Below are 13115 nucleotides of genomic sequence, written 5' to 3'. Positions count from 1 at the left end.
CATCTCAGACCTGGCAGTTTATGCATGGACACATGTGAGGAAATGCATGATTTTTAATGTTTCTGCTGCTCAACAAGCCTGCATTTATTTGATCCAAAGTACAGCAAAAACAATACAATTGTGAAATATTTTTACTATTTAAAATAACTGCTTTCTATTTGAATATATTTTAAAATGTAATTTATTCCTGTGATTTAAAAGCTGAATTTTTAGCATCCAGTTACATGATCCTTCAGAAATCATTGTAATATTCTGATTGGCTGCTCAAAAAACATTAATTATTATTATTAATATGTTGAAAACAGCTGAGGGGAATTTTTCCAGGTTTCTTTGATGAATAGAAAGTTCAGAAGAACAGCGTTTATCTGAAATAGAAATCTTTTGTAACTTTACAAATGTCTTTATCATCACTTTTGATCAATTTAAATCATCCTTGCTAAATAAAAGTATTAATTTCTATCATTTCTTTCCAAATGTTTTTTAAAAAATATACAGACTCGAAGCTTTTGAGTGGTATCGTGTATAATGTTACAAAAGCTTTTTATTTCAGATAAATGCTGATCTTTGGATCTTTCTATTCATCAAATAATCCTAAAAAAATGTACTCAACTCTTTTAAATATTGATGATAATAATAATAATAATAAATGCTTCTTAAACAGCAAATCAGCATATTAGAATGATTTCTGAAGGATCATGAAACTAGAGTAATGATGCTGGAAATTCAGCTTTGATCACAGGAATAAATGACATTTTAACAGATATTCAAATAGAACGCAGTTATTTTAAATAGTAAAAATATTTCACAATTTTACTGCTTTTGCTGTATTTTGTGTTGGTTGGTTGTCACGTAACACACAGCAGCCACAACAGTTTTATTTTAATTTTTTCCTTTTTATTCGAAACATTCCCAAATGCATTAACTATATCATGAAATATCTTGATTCTCACCTCTACAGATTGTTAGTTGATCTAGTGGGCGATGTTCAAAGTAACCTAATAATGTAATCTATTAACTATGCATAATAACCTGTCTGTTTACTTAAAGGGGACCTATTATGCCCCTTTTCACAAGATGTAAAATAAGTCTCTGATGTCCCCAGAGCGTATGCGTGAAGTTTTAGCTTAATATACCCAACAGATCAATTTGTATAGCTTGTTAAAATTGCCACTTTTAGGGTGTGAGCCAAAACGCACTGTTTTGAGTGTGTTGCTTTAAATGCAAATGAGCTGTTGCTCCCGGAGACGAGGGCGGAGCTTCAAGAGCTCAGTGCTAGATTTTGCAAATAAACATTCCACTATTAATACAAGCCTGTTATCTTTACAGAGAACTACTCGGTTTCAAAGTCAGTCATCTGATTATACTGTGCATAATAAAGTCACGTTTATGAATTACACAGACAGGAAGCACGGCGGGATAAAAATAACAACATAGCTGGTCTCATGCTCTCACAAACTTTATAAGTCCCACTTCTGATTATGAGCTTGAAAACTTCAAGCGATCGACTCACATTGCTTTCATATGCAACTTTTAACTACCACATTCATATTCACGATCATTCTGGCAGCACTTGAAGGCAGCATCAGTGAAAACACACATGAGACAATGATAGCTTTAGCAATTAGCTTTACAGAGTGCCAAGAAGCTCTTTCAGAAAGGCAATTTGGAAACAAATGCATGATACTTACTTTGTCTGGAGCTGACGTTCGCGCACGAAGCGTTGGTATTAATTCCTAAACATTTAGGGGACGTTACCGATTTTTTCCGGGATATTTCCTTCAAAAATGAAATTTAACCACAGTGTCCTTGGCTCAGATGGGAGGAGATTATAGCAACTCCTATGTTCATTAGTGCATCCTAAAACACAACACAAAGCCTCTTTGGTGCTGACATTATATATATCTCCAGTAATGGCGGACCGCAGCTTCTTACTCGGGGCTGTGTTTATGCTAATAGAGTGCGTCACAAATGAGTGGGATTTTTCCCCCTCGGTGACGTGAACAGAGGGAGAATCTGAAAGCTCGTTTGGAGAGACTGTTTATGATTTATTGGTTTTATAAAAAAAAAAATAGTTGGTGTATTTTTACCATTATAGGCTGGTTGTTTTCACACACTGCTGTGTTCAAACACCTTATAAAAGTGATTTTTGCATAATAGGTCCCCTTTAATTAACAGATATGGGTGTCATGCCATAACATATTATTTTAGCGATGACTCATCTGAACGCCTCTGATTGGTCATTGCATTCATCAGCTCAACGGAATAGTGTGTGATTGGTTATAATGCTGTAAAACTCCTCTGTCTCACACAGATGTGAGTTTAGCAGCTGATGATATGCACTGAACGATCTAATCACGCCTGTGCAATTGTATTAAATATAGAAAATATGATTCGGCTATTTTTTTGTCTTTTGGAAGCTGCATTCAAAACCCACTTGGCTCAGAAATCTGAGGGGGTTACTCTGAATGGGCATGCCACCTCTGTCTATAACCCTTGGCTCTGGGGGTCTCTCTGGACCCATAAACTGAGCGCTGTCTGTAAGGCATGTCTGCTAATTCTGGAAATAGCTGTGAGGAGAGTTAGGGGAAGCTCCATGCTTATAAGAAATGCTAAAAAGATCTCGGCATGCGTGTATGATGCATATAAATGCTCTTTGCACGGAACATGTGGAGGTATTTGGGTTTGGTGTGATGTTTTTGCAGTGAAGGTGTATAGGCCTAGTAATATGTTTGGCGCCATCTGTTGGAACTGAAACAGTAAGCAATCAAAAATAGCAAATGTTTATAATATCAAAACAGACATTAGTTTTTCATTCTGATTTTTGCAAACATCTCATAATCATATATATATATATTTATTTTCATCTCGCTTATCTTTACAGCATGTGTCGTCTGTGAATTTGGAGCATGTGTATAGTTATTTTTTCTTTGTGGCTTCAGTAATTCTCACTTGTTACAATTGAACATGACTTGATTCAGATTTAGTGTCAAAGCAACATAATTCTCAGTCTTTCTTCATTACCTGAATGTTTATTTCTTCACTTATTACATAAGTATTTATGTATGTACGTGTAAGGCTAACTAATACTATTGTTTTCAAGTTTTATTATTATTATTTTTATTAATGCTTTTATCACAGGTTCACTGAAAAAAATACTACATTTGTTAAGGTAAGTGGTTGCAAACTATTTATTTTAGATATATTTAAATAAACAAATTTAGTTGAAAGTTAGTCAACTGAATTGATTTAAATGTAGCTTGTTTGCTATTTCTTTTAGGCCTGTATGAAGGGAGCGCACTGAATATGAGACACACTGCACTCTAGCCCCGCCTCTATCCGGGCAGTGGGGCGTGGCCAAAGCCCACAGCCAAAGCTCGACCAATAGGCATTTAGAAAGATGTGAGCACTGCCCAATAAGGTGATGCTATGTTTGGATACGGGCTTTCTGAGAGTATAAAGCATGACGAGGTCTGCGCCTCATTGCCTGACGCCAAGGGTTGGGGTGTGCAGCGCGCTGAAGTTATATTGCTTTAAACTTACATGCTTGGAACTTTTTTTATTTTTAATAACTTTATTTTGCGTTAATTTCGTAAACTCATACTATATTTTTAGTTTTTAATTCAGATCGTCAAAACTACAAAAGGTAAGCAGTTGAATTATAATCGATTTTATACGTATAGGCGCTATTTAAGTTAGTTATTCCGTTGCGGTGTGGTTTTTCATGTTCTAGATGTTTCTTTTGATCAGGCCTAAGTTACAGATGTTCTCCACCGGCGTAAAACAACACAAGACTCTTACGTTCGTACGCTAAACGTAAAATAAATGGCTTGGAAATTGAATTTAAAGTGTAAAATGGTAGACATATGGATTTAAATGTTATTTAGAGACAACTGACACAAAACCAACTGGTTAACGGGGCTAAAATATAGCTAGCATGCTAGTTAGTGGACATGCCTGGACATGACCGGCGTCTCGCGCACGCGCACGCACGTCTGATGTGCTGTCTCGTGCTGTACGCGACCACGTTACGCAGAAATAACTAGAGAAGTGTTGTTTTGTTTGTGGAGTAAACAGGGGTATATTTGTAGCAATAGCCAACAATACATTGCATGGGTCAAAATTATCAATTTTTTCTTTTATGCCAAAAATCATTAGGATATTAAGTAAAGATCATGTTCCATGAAGACATTAGTAAATTTCTTACTGTAAATATCAGAACTTAATTATTGATTAGTAATATGCATTGCTAAGAACTTAATTAGAACAACTTTTAAAGGTGATTTTTCTGAATATTTAGATTTTTTTTGCACCCTCAGATTCCAGATTTTCAAATAGTTGTATCTCAGCCAAATATTATCCGATCATAACAAACCATACATCAATGGAAAGCTTATTTATTCAAAATCTCAATTTTGAAAAATGGACCCTTATGGCTGGGTTTGTGCTCCAGGGTCATAATATGCAAAACACATAAAAGCTTTCAACAGAATGGTACACTTGCACACGGCTGAAATAATTATCCACAATGTAGACCGTCTCTTTAATACTGCTTTAGCTCAATATTTATATGCTGTTGTTGTTATTTTAGATGATTGATCAGGTGACCGGAGCGGGGGCTTTGCCCTTCGCCGTCCAGCTCAAAGCTCTTCTGGACCAAGAAGCCAGGTCTCAGCCCAAACTCTGTGGCCTGCGAGTCATCGAGACCGCTCAGGAGAACGGCCTGAGGATGACCGTCAAGTTGAGAGACTTTCAAGTCCGAGACTTTCTCTCCTTGACACGGTTCTTTGGCTTCAGTTCGGAGACGTTCTCCCTCGCTGTGACTCTTCTGGATCGTTTCCTGGCTGTGATGAAGGCGAGTGTGCTTCTGGACAGATTTAACCCTTCAGTTTATTTCTGTAGTGAGCCTAATCTCAGTACTTGACCTTCTCAGTAGGGCTGGCCGATTTGACCTAAAATCATCACCTCAATTACGGTTATTTAATTTTATGAAAGTGCATTTCTTAGTTTCCTTCAATTATTTTAAAATCGCAAAGATATTATTTGTTGAATATTTCGAACAATTTAAATCAAAGCTTGCTTGAAATGATGTCACATTTCTGTTTTATTGTAAAAAGCAAGTTTCCTAAAAAAAAGAAAATAACTTTAATTTTTTGCCAACAAAATAAATGAATATTGCCTTTGTCAAAAGTAGAGAATAACATGCATCTCTTGTAAATTTAATAATTTAGAGATCGCCATGAAGATGGCCTTAATGCTGGCATGGTGTCAAAAAGTGAGAATTTAAATATATTTTACATAATGCAATGTGAAAAGTAGAAAATAATAACTTACATCTCCTGTAATCAAATGTTTTAAGTAATGAGTGCAAACAGAACACGGCTGAAAGAGAAATGCACGTCTATATAGCGTCGGCGCAGTATGTATTTAAGGGGAGAGTGTTAATGGGATTAAAAAACTGAAATGACAGACATGGGGAAATTATATCGGTTAGAGGTTATGAATTTCGGTTTCTGTTTTCCGGTGAATCATCCAGCCGTACTTCTCAGTCTGAATCGGATGCTTTCTGTGTGGTCTTCAGATTCAGCCCAAGCATCTGGCCTGTGTGGGTCTCTGCTGCTTCTACATCGCTGTGAAGACCTCCGAAGAGGAGAAGAGCGTTCCTTTGGCCAGCGACCTCCTCCGGATCAGCCAGAACCGCTTTACGGTCCACGACATGATGAGGATGGAGAAGATCATTCTGGAGAAGCTCTACTGGAAGGTCAAGTCTCCAACCGCCCTTCACTTCCTCAGATTCTTTCACTCTCAGATTCAACAGCAGCTGGACGCAGAAAGGTGAGCTGGAGCTTGTGAGATGTTAAAGCTGCATTTATTTATTGTCACATGATCTTCAGTCTCTTGGCCTCTACAGAGCATGCGTTAAACAGACCGAAGAGCTCTTTATTTTAGGGACTCTGTATGTTGACATGAGAAAATCAATGGAAAAAAACTCAGAAAATTAAATATTTACAAATGATTGAACTATATACCAACTATAAAGCTGAAAATAATGCTCTATGGACCAAAAAACATTCCTTAAATGACCATAACTGGGTGTAAACTCTGTAATAGGCTTGCATTGAAATAATAAGTTCTGTTTGTTTTCAGTAAGCGGATTCTGAACATTGAGCGGCTGGAGGCTCAGTTGAAGGCTTGCCATTGCTCCTTTACTTTCACTAAAATCAAGGTAAGCTGTTCGGATCCTTCTGCAATTTTTCCATTCCGAAACGTGCGCTTGACTCTGGAGTAATTCTGTCTCTACAGCCGTCACTGCTGGCTTTGGCACTTCTGGCCCTGGAGACTGAAGATCAACACGAGTGTGAGCCGGTTCCTGCTCTCAGAGAAGCTCTGGATGCTCTACAGAAGAGTTTGACTGTAAGTCTCCTGCAAGATTTCTACAAACAGCTGGTGCTGAAAAGACTTGTTAGTTTGTGAAATGGGGTGGAGATGAACCAGTTACTCATCTATGAAACTGTGCATCAAATAATATGAAACTGGTGAAGTTGCAATGAAGCTGAAGTAGTAACACATCTTTGTACATTCAAGTATAATGGATGATTAAAGTGAAACTGAAGGGCAAGTTACTGATTGGATGTTGATGTGGGCGTCACGCTCAAATGAAGTCAGAAGCCGTTTTAAAATGACTGAATGATTAGAGAAGTCCTACATAAATTAGGGCTGATTTCTGTGACCCGAAAAATGCAGATGAATCACTGAATCCAGTCATAATTTAATTTACTGCATAACATTTAAATAGAATATTAAATTTTTAAAATTAATCAGAAGTAGGTCAGTGCACTGAAACAGATGGTGCTATACTATATGGACTATACTAAAACATTATTTTTAAGGAATAATAGCAATGTTTCCATGTTTTAATTTGAACTAGTGGTCAAATGATTAATCGCATCCCAAAAATGTTTAAATAATAAACATACACAGTACACACACATTTATATTATGTATAAATACACACGCATGTATATATATTTAAGAAATATTACATTTGTATATTAAATTGTGTGGTCAAAATATATGTGTATTTATATATACTTATACTACGGGGCCGTTGAATGCTTGAATCTGATTGGCTGACGAACGTTCTGAGGTGTGCAATTATTTTCAGGGAAACGCACGGCGAACGTAGTTCCAGGCAGCTTTCTTGACCGCATTACAGTTCCATATCACTTCGCATAGTTAACTGTAATAACGGAAATTAGCATACAGTAGTGCTAACGTTACCTATACAGCACACAGGACTAACAAAAACAACAACATGACAGACATTTCTCACTAGCGAGGTAATAACAGCGCTGCATCTTAAAGCAGACTTACAGTTTAGAGACGGTGCTTCAGAACACTGTTGAGGGACACACAGAGGTAACGTTAGCCTAATTCATACAAGCGCTCTCTCTCTCTCTGTTTCTCTTTCTCTGTGTCTCTGTCTCTCTCGCTCTCTTTCTAATAACTTCATTATTAACTGCATTAGTCTGCTATCAACGGCTCAAGCCTCCATTGCCAGCTTTAAAATGACGTTTTGGAACTAGCAAGAGTCGTTGGATGAGATGCGGAAGAAATAATCCTACTCACAATAGCGATTTAAGTAGAAAAACCGGACGAATCCCTTGAAATATATAATCTGATCGATGTCTTGAGGTGTGGCAACCGTAGTATAAGCGGAATAATTGACGACGGGCCGTTGAATTATTAGAAAAATAATGCACACCCGAGGTGGTGATGCGGCCACAACGCGAAACATTACATAATGTTTGTGTACATATACACCGTACACAAACATTATGTAAAACTTATTCTGGATGCAATTAATCGTTTGACGGCACTAATTAACCATAAACCTCCGTTGCGCTACGCAGCTTTTTTTTTTTTTTTTGGACAATGAATTCCATTTGATTTTATAAATTTAAATTGGCTTTATGCCTTCATTTGATTATCAGAAAAGTCACAGAGTCCTAAAAATGTGTGTAATAAACTGTTGTTAATTTGTATAAATGGCATGATTTAAATTATTTGATCTTCTGTTTAACCATTAAAATGGAGTCCAGACAAAATTGAAATAGACGGGAAAAAAAAAAACAGAATCTTCAAAATAAAATAGAATTTGGGGGAAAAGATCAAACCGATTTCAGTTCCCTAATACATCTGCAATCTTTTGTTTTACTGGAACATCCAGTTATAATATTTTGATTAAGCATGACAACTTAAACAACCATAATGAACCGTTGAGTAAGATCAATAACAATTTAAATTTATTGCTGACATTACTTTTCGGGTTACGCTGCAAAAAAATAATTTTCTTTAGTATTTTTGTCTTGTTCTAGTATAAATCTACAAATTCTTGAATCGGGATGCATTTACTGGACGAGTAAATTGTAAAAATGTCATTTTCTGAAAATATTCTCAATTTTGTTAGTTGTTGCTTTAAAATATCTGCCAATGGGCTAAGAAAAATAAAGTAATTTTATCAAGTAAATGCATCCTGATTGAAGAATTTGTAGATATTTATACTAGAACACAAGACTAATACTAATGAAGAAAATCATCTTTTGCAGTGTAAATGTTTGCATTTTTCTTTTCAATGTTGATTGGTGTTTTGTGGTTGACTCTGTGTTTCAGGTTAAAGCTGGAGACCTGGTTTGCGTGAGGGAGCTTGTGGCTAAATGCCTGGCAGAGTATGCCACCACCAAGTGCCTGAAGCCAAACGGCCAGAGACTGCGATGGATGATCTCCGGTCGAACCGCCAGACAGCTGAAGCACAGCTACTACAAGATCGCCCATCTACCCACGATTCCTGAATACGCTTGTTAAGACCATTAGTGTTGAGCGCCCATGACTAAAACCTGCTCCGTTCAGTCGTGTGAATGCTCTAATACTTCTAATCTGTGTTATGGGCACCCAACACTAATTTAATTTCCTTTCCTCAGTCTTTGTTCTCTTTGACACCTGCCATGATTGTATTTATTTCACTCGCTCTTGATTGCTTGTCAAGGGTGAGTTTGAGCAAGTTGGCTCTTGCCGGTAAGGCTTGCACGTGTAGTATGTTCACTTGAATCGGCGCAACACGCGCTGGTTGTTTGAAGCAATGAAGTATAGTACCGCCTAGGTCCTCAGTCCACCGTGTGGAAGAGGAGGGAGAAGGGTTTTGAGATTCAAGACAACAACAGAACCAAGAGATCAGGCCCAAAACCCTTAACTCCCACCCTAGGTTGTCAGCTGTCGTAATGCACACTCCTACCCAAGGTGATGAAACAAGATTTTTTTTTTTTTTTTTTTGTTTTCTTTATTATGCCGTTCTGCTTGATGGCTATGGAAATGCAGGTTTTAACTTGATTTAATATGGCTCTAATAAGAAAAATCACTAATTACTAACTGACCAGGCTGAAGCTCATTTTACATTTGATTACTACTATAGTCTTCTGTAACTGAGCGTTTGTTTTATACCTGGTATAAATCAAGCTCTAACACGAACGTGAGTGGAACAAATAAAACGGATTGAGTTTGATTTGAGACTCCCTCTGTTTTGGATGTAATCTGGAAGTTGAGAGCAGCGTTCTGCAAAGTTTTGTAGTTGAACCTTTCAATAAAAGCTTATTGGAATGTAAAACGCTTGTTTGTGGTGTTTAATATAAGTGCTTGAATTACATGACTTCCTGAAAGGATAAGCTGAGCAAACAGTCCTCTAAAACCACTGTGGTGGTGATTACAAAAAAACTTGGCATTTGTGAATGAAACCCACCATGAAGATTCACGACTCTACTCGAAGGCTGCTTGTGATATATTCTGGCTTTACAGCAATAGATACGCTTCCTATATCAGAAACTCAGTCTCCAGAGGACGAAACACAATATATTCTCCAGGATAAAGCGCTGCAACTTAGTAAGACTTCATCAAGTAAAGGAATAAAAGTAGTCCTTATTTTTGCAAGCTGGAGAAATCTGGTCCGCCGCCGTGAAAATTCCCAGAGATCTCTGCTCCGCTGAAGTCAAATCCAGGGTTCTGTTTGAAACGGGAGAATCACAAACTTAAATGTGACTGATAGCATTTATTTTTTTCATATTTGTGCTGTCAAACAATTAACCGCATACAAAAGTTTGTAATGTGTGTGTGTGTGTTCTGTGAATATTTATGTATATATAAATGCATGCAGTATATATTTTGAAAATATTTGCATGTCTATAATATATAAACATTTTTATAACGTGTGTGTATATATATATATACATGATGCACACATTATGTAAACTTAATCTTATTACTTGTTAATCATTTGACAGCACTGATATATATATATATACACTTAAAAAAATACAAAATAAAATCCTACCAAAGCTGCATTTATTTAAAAATAAACTAATATAAAAAAGGTAATATTACAATTTTAAATAAATGTTTACCATTTTATTGCAGTATACATTAAAATGTAATTTAGTCATTATTTTTTGCAAATGAACTCTTCATATATTCACACAGAAAACAGCTATTTAAAATTGTAATACTATTTCACAATATTTCTGTTTTTCCTGTATTTTTAATAAAAAAATACAGCCTTTGTAAACGCAAGACTAACTTCCAAACTTTTGAATGCGAGTTAATAATTTCATGCAACTCAAGGCCTTCGGGTGCATCAGGGTTTAATGCACCTCTCTCTGAAACCTCTCGAGCGTCAGCTTCCTCTGCATCTGATCCTGAACCCACGGATCCGCCGTGAACTCGCCCTCCAGCAGAGACTGCCAGCAGTTCCCAGCCTCCCGGTTCGACTTCATCAGGACGATCCGGATCAGCTTTCTGTCCTCTGAACAGCACAACATCAGAGACTTATTTGTAAAGCTGAGGAAAGATCCATGCACTATTAACTTAATGAACTTGTTTCAGTCTCACCTAACGTCCACGTGGCTTCATCGCTGACTGTGGATCCAAACAGCTTCCCCTGTGAGATAACAAACTATATAAACACACTATATAGGATTTCCATGGCAACGTTAATATCCTCTGTAAAGCGATACTTTTTGTCCTGTTTGAGTTACATTTACAATATTCCTATAAAATAAGAGATACTCCTATTCAGCTCATTCTTACAATATTAATATTTTATAATATATATTATACCCAAATCTCATAAATCACATAAAATATTTATAATATAAAAAATACACTTACAGTACACTTTCTCAAACATTTGGAAACATTATGATTTTTACTCAAGTTAAATCTCTTCTGCTCCCCAAGGCTGCATTTATTTGATTAAAATATTATTGCAGCTTAAAATAACTATTTTTAAGTTAATATCTGTTAAAGTGTAATGTATTTCTGTGATCAAAGCTGTATTTTTATCCAGTCTTCAGTGTCACATGATCTTCAGAAATCATTATAATATACTGTTTATTATCAATGTTGAACAAAATGTTAATAATAATAAGGCTTGGTGAGCATAAGAGACTTATGGGGTAAAAATTAATGTTTTCAAACTTTTGACAAGTAGACAACTATATGAATGAGGTTTTTTAGCCAAGTTGATATTTCTGCTCAGAAATAATATAAAAAAAAAAGTTCAGTTTTTATTAACATTTCAGAGAAATTTGAAAAGCATATTTTCATTAATGTTAAAAGACCTTTTAAATGTAAATTACGGGCACTTAGTGTATTATATATTGTCAAGGTTCCCTTAATACGGTTTTATGCCAAAAAGTAATATGAACAACACATGCATTTGTGCACTGAATCTGAAAAGCCAATCCTGTCTGGATAACACTGTACCTTGAAGATCTGCTGGTGTTTGACGCACAGCTCGATCTGTCTGCTGCTGATGTTACACTTGATCTCTTTGGCTGAGGTTCCAGGAGGAACATGCACTTCGATGAACACCTCCTCCATGCTCTGAGACCACGAGCCCCAGGCTGTTTGACACGGGATCACGCCGCTCCTCTCCTCAAAATGCACCGACATACTGCTCTCCTCAGCGGACACTCTTCAGATGCAATAACAGCTGTTATTACAGTCACTCCAGAGCAGAATCTGCATATATCTGTCATGCATTCTGGAAAAATCGAATGTTCTTCTGCAGCCGAAGGCCGTGGGGTTTACCGGAGGAAGCGCGCCATCTAGTGTATCGGAGTGTATAATTTGGTCAAATATGTCAGGAATAACGCATTATCAGCGTCTCACCGTCGTATAAACCCCATTATTGTGGTTTCAAAGAACAAGAGATACCCTGAATTTATACTGTAGGGATGGTCATTAATTGAAACTCAAATGTAAATATTCTAATATTTTGAGATACTGATTTTTGACTTTCAACAGCTGTAAGCTCTAATCATGAAAATTAAAACAAAAAAAACTTTTGAAATGTTTTACTTTACATGCAATGAATCTAAAATATATGAAAGTTTCACTTTTTGAAATAAATTACAAGAAAAAAATAACTTTTTCACGATATTCAAATTTTTGGAGATGTACCTGTAGAATTACCACAACAAATTAGTAAAAATTCAAGCACTTTACTATAGTATGGTTCAAAAACACTATAGTATTTACTATAAATTACTATAGTATTTTTTCATGTGGGATACAAAACAACTATTACAGCGGCTGTTGGAGAGACTTTTGACTGTCAGGATCTGATTGCAATTGAATGAGTGAACCTCCTGGGTGCCGATTAGAGCACGATATTATATAAGGATGAGGGTGATTGGGTTTAGATGATGTATTGATATGATATTATCGATTTACAGGCAGTAGAGGCATTAGTCTGGAATACAAGAAAGACAATAAACAATCATGAATAATAATAAGCATATACACAATAACAAACATCAATTGTCACATAAAGGCAGCCAAAGTATACAAATTCCTCATCTGTAACATTCCTCAGTGAAGAATACAATTCAAGAAGGGAAAATAAAAGTATCAAAGTACACACTATAAGCCATAAGCGATCAGCTAACATGATAAACATCCCTCCATATATGGCTATAATCACGGCACATCAGAATGTGATCGCTAGGTTGGTATAAACAGCTCAAAATAATCAATATCACATCACCGAAGTATCATCGAAAACAAAA

General features: G+C 36.3%; 2 protein-coding genes across 2 annotated transcripts; one reads left to right on the top strand and one right to left on the bottom strand.

Annotated features, from left to right (window-relative positions):
• The first annotated feature begins 3275 nt into the window (after positions 1 to 3275).
• On the top strand, positions 3276 to 9659 carry LOC306883293 (cyclin-G1-like). The gene is made up of 6 exons (XM_079438454.1): positions 3276 to 3643; positions 4589 to 4852; positions 5579 to 5832; positions 6145 to 6223; positions 6301 to 6411; positions 8671 to 9659. Exons 2-6 carry the CDS (start codon positions 4589 to 4591, stop codon positions 8860 to 8862), a joined length of 900 nt encoding a protein of 299 aa, XP_079294580.1. The 5' UTR covers positions 3276 to 3643; the 3' UTR covers positions 8863 to 9659.
• LOC306883294 (nudC domain-containing protein 2-like) lies at positions 9660 to 12140 on the bottom strand. The gene is made up of 4 exons (XM_079438455.1): positions 11809 to 12140; positions 10933 to 10981; positions 10695 to 10846; positions 9660 to 10050 (listed from the first exon to the last, which is right to left on the bottom strand). The coding sequence occupies exons 1-4, from the start codon at positions 11995 to 11997 to the stop codon at positions 9967 to 9969; spliced, it is 474 nt and encodes a 157-aa protein (XP_079294581.1). The 5' UTR covers positions 11998 to 12140; the 3' UTR covers positions 9660 to 9966.
• Positions 12141 to 13115: the final 975 nt, after the last annotated feature.

The sequence above is a fragment of the Barbus barbus genome (assembly GCF_936440315.1).
Source record: "Barbus barbus genome assembly, chromosome: 17".
Classification (NCBI taxonomy): Eukaryota; Metazoa; Chordata; class Actinopteri; order Cypriniformes; family Cyprinidae; genus Barbus; species Barbus barbus.
Note: the sequence above shows the minus strand (reverse complement) of the source record. Positions and strands in the feature narration are given on the sequence as shown.